The sequence below is a fragment of the Eucalyptus grandis genome, chromosome 3 (genome assembly GCF_016545825.1).
Source record: "Eucalyptus grandis isolate ANBG69807.140 chromosome 3, ASM1654582v1, whole genome shotgun sequence".
Lineage (NCBI taxonomy): Eukaryota > Viridiplantae > Streptophyta > Magnoliopsida > Myrtales > Myrtaceae > Eucalyptus > Eucalyptus grandis.
The window spans coordinates 40,911,104-40,913,006 of record NC_052614.1 but is presented as its reverse complement, the minus strand read 5'-3'; the positions used below and the strand labels follow the sequence as shown (position 1 = coordinate 40,913,006).

Sequence of the window (1,903 nt, the reverse complement as noted above, 5' to 3'; positions counted from 1 at the left end):
TTTAACAATTTAAGTGAGCACTTAGGCATTTGTGGTGTCCTTTTCTCGCAAAACTCGACTGTTACTCCAAATAAATACTCACTAAGAAAAAAACAAATTCTACAATTAACACCAAATGGAAAAACAAATCTATAATCAACAGAATTCCGGAAACAGGGAAAAAAAAGAACATCTTAATTTACCCGAAAATATAGATAACAATCCCAGACCAGTTAATCTGAAGCTTAGATCAAATACCATCTCACAGCCCAAAAACCATCAAGAAGACATGGGGCCAAAACTATTTGCCCTGCAATATCTGAGCTGAAGAGAGATCTGCCTCTCCATCCGAAGCTGCCGATGGAAGTTTGAGATGAACATGTCCGCTCTCTTGTCGATGTCATCCTCCGATGACAACAGGCAGCTCATCGTCCTTTGGAGCTCCTGGCGAGAGCCTGAGCTCTCAGACACAGAGCGGCCGTTGTCTGTGCAACCTGTCAGCCCAGGCCGGTTGTTGAAGCTCAAGCAGCGCCGCTGCCAGTTCCTGCCTGAAGTGTCGGCGATCATCAACATGAGGCGCCACCGGCGGAAGTTAAAGAGGAGTCTCGCCTTATTCACGGCCCTCTTGAGGCGACTCAGCACAGGCCAATTGTCCATGTTCATCATTGAAGGAGAGAGTGAGGGGGAGAGAGAATTTTTTTCTCTGAGTGATTTGATGAAATGGGAACGGAGTGGGGTGGGGTCAACGAGATTGGTGCATTTTTCTGTAGTTGGACAAACCGCACAACGTTGACGACTAATATAAAAGAGATTGCCACTCTGGTCGACAATGAGCCGAGAAAATGTCTAGTGATATCAATGCGTTACGGAGAGATTTATGTGGCGCGCATTTACCTGGTCGGTCATCGTCAATTGTGCCCAAGAAATCTAAAAGCATCCCTCATAAAGAGAGAGATCCTATTATAACTAGAGCACGAGGGTGCTTGAGTAATTTATCACCTTATTAGTCACCGCCAACTACATAAAAGTGTGCCCAAATAATCTAAAAACATCCACACGAGAGAACCTATTATGGCCGAAACATCACGGCCACATATACAGCAAGTACCCGCAAAACCGGGAAATAGTTGCCGATTCATGCAGATATGTAGGGAATGAAACATGGGTCTCATTGTAGGAGTCAAACAAGGCCGAGAACGGGAAATAAAGCCCGGAAAGGTGGATTGAGGCCATTGAAGATTGGATCGGAAATGGAACGTGCTCAACCTTCGCAATGGTCGCAATGAGCCGGAGTGCTCAAACGTGGTTTCCCTTAGTTTTGAGAGCCCATCTTTAGAGCTCTTCAGAACTTGAAATGGAAGGACAAAGTTTTTCTCTGATGGAGCTCCTTTTGAAATAAAAGTGGAAGGACAAAGTTTTTTTTTTTTTTTTGGTAAGGTAAGAATATATAGAGCAAAAGCAAACTTTACAAAAACCCAGCGCCAAAAACTTTCACTCATAATGCATGAGCAAAAAAGAGTGAAAGTGAGCCGATGTAAAAGAAAACAAAAACAACGGAAACCAAGGACAACCAAAAGAAAACCGCCACCAAGCAAACCAAAATAACAATTGTCAGCAAGGCAGCACAACACAGCAACGGGGCCGCAAACCCAGAAGGAACATCACCAACTGATCAACCCTAGCAGAAGAAGCACCACTAAGGAAAATGAGCAGGCCGCCAACAAAAACAGAAGAGTCAAAGCCCCACCCTCGTTGAAGATGCCTATTACAAAAGTTGCCCGGCACATTGTTGAAGGTCAACACTTTATCTTTAACAACTTTGACAAGTTGATTCTTCAAAGCCGAAACCTCAAGCGTTTCACCCTAGAAAATGATGATATTTCTTTTCTTCCAAATTAAATAACACATGACTCCAAAAGAGAAT

General features: G+C 43.6%; 1 protein-coding gene across 1 annotated transcript; it reads right to left on the bottom strand.

Annotated features, from left to right (window-relative positions):
• Positions 1-258: 258 nt before the first annotated feature.
• On the bottom strand, positions 259-636 carry LOC104439603. The gene has a single exon (XM_010052647.2). It carries the CDS (start codon positions 634-636, stop codon positions 259-261), a length of 378 nt encoding a protein of 125 aa, XP_010050949.2.
• Between the last annotated feature and the right edge of the window lie 1,267 nt (positions 637-1,903).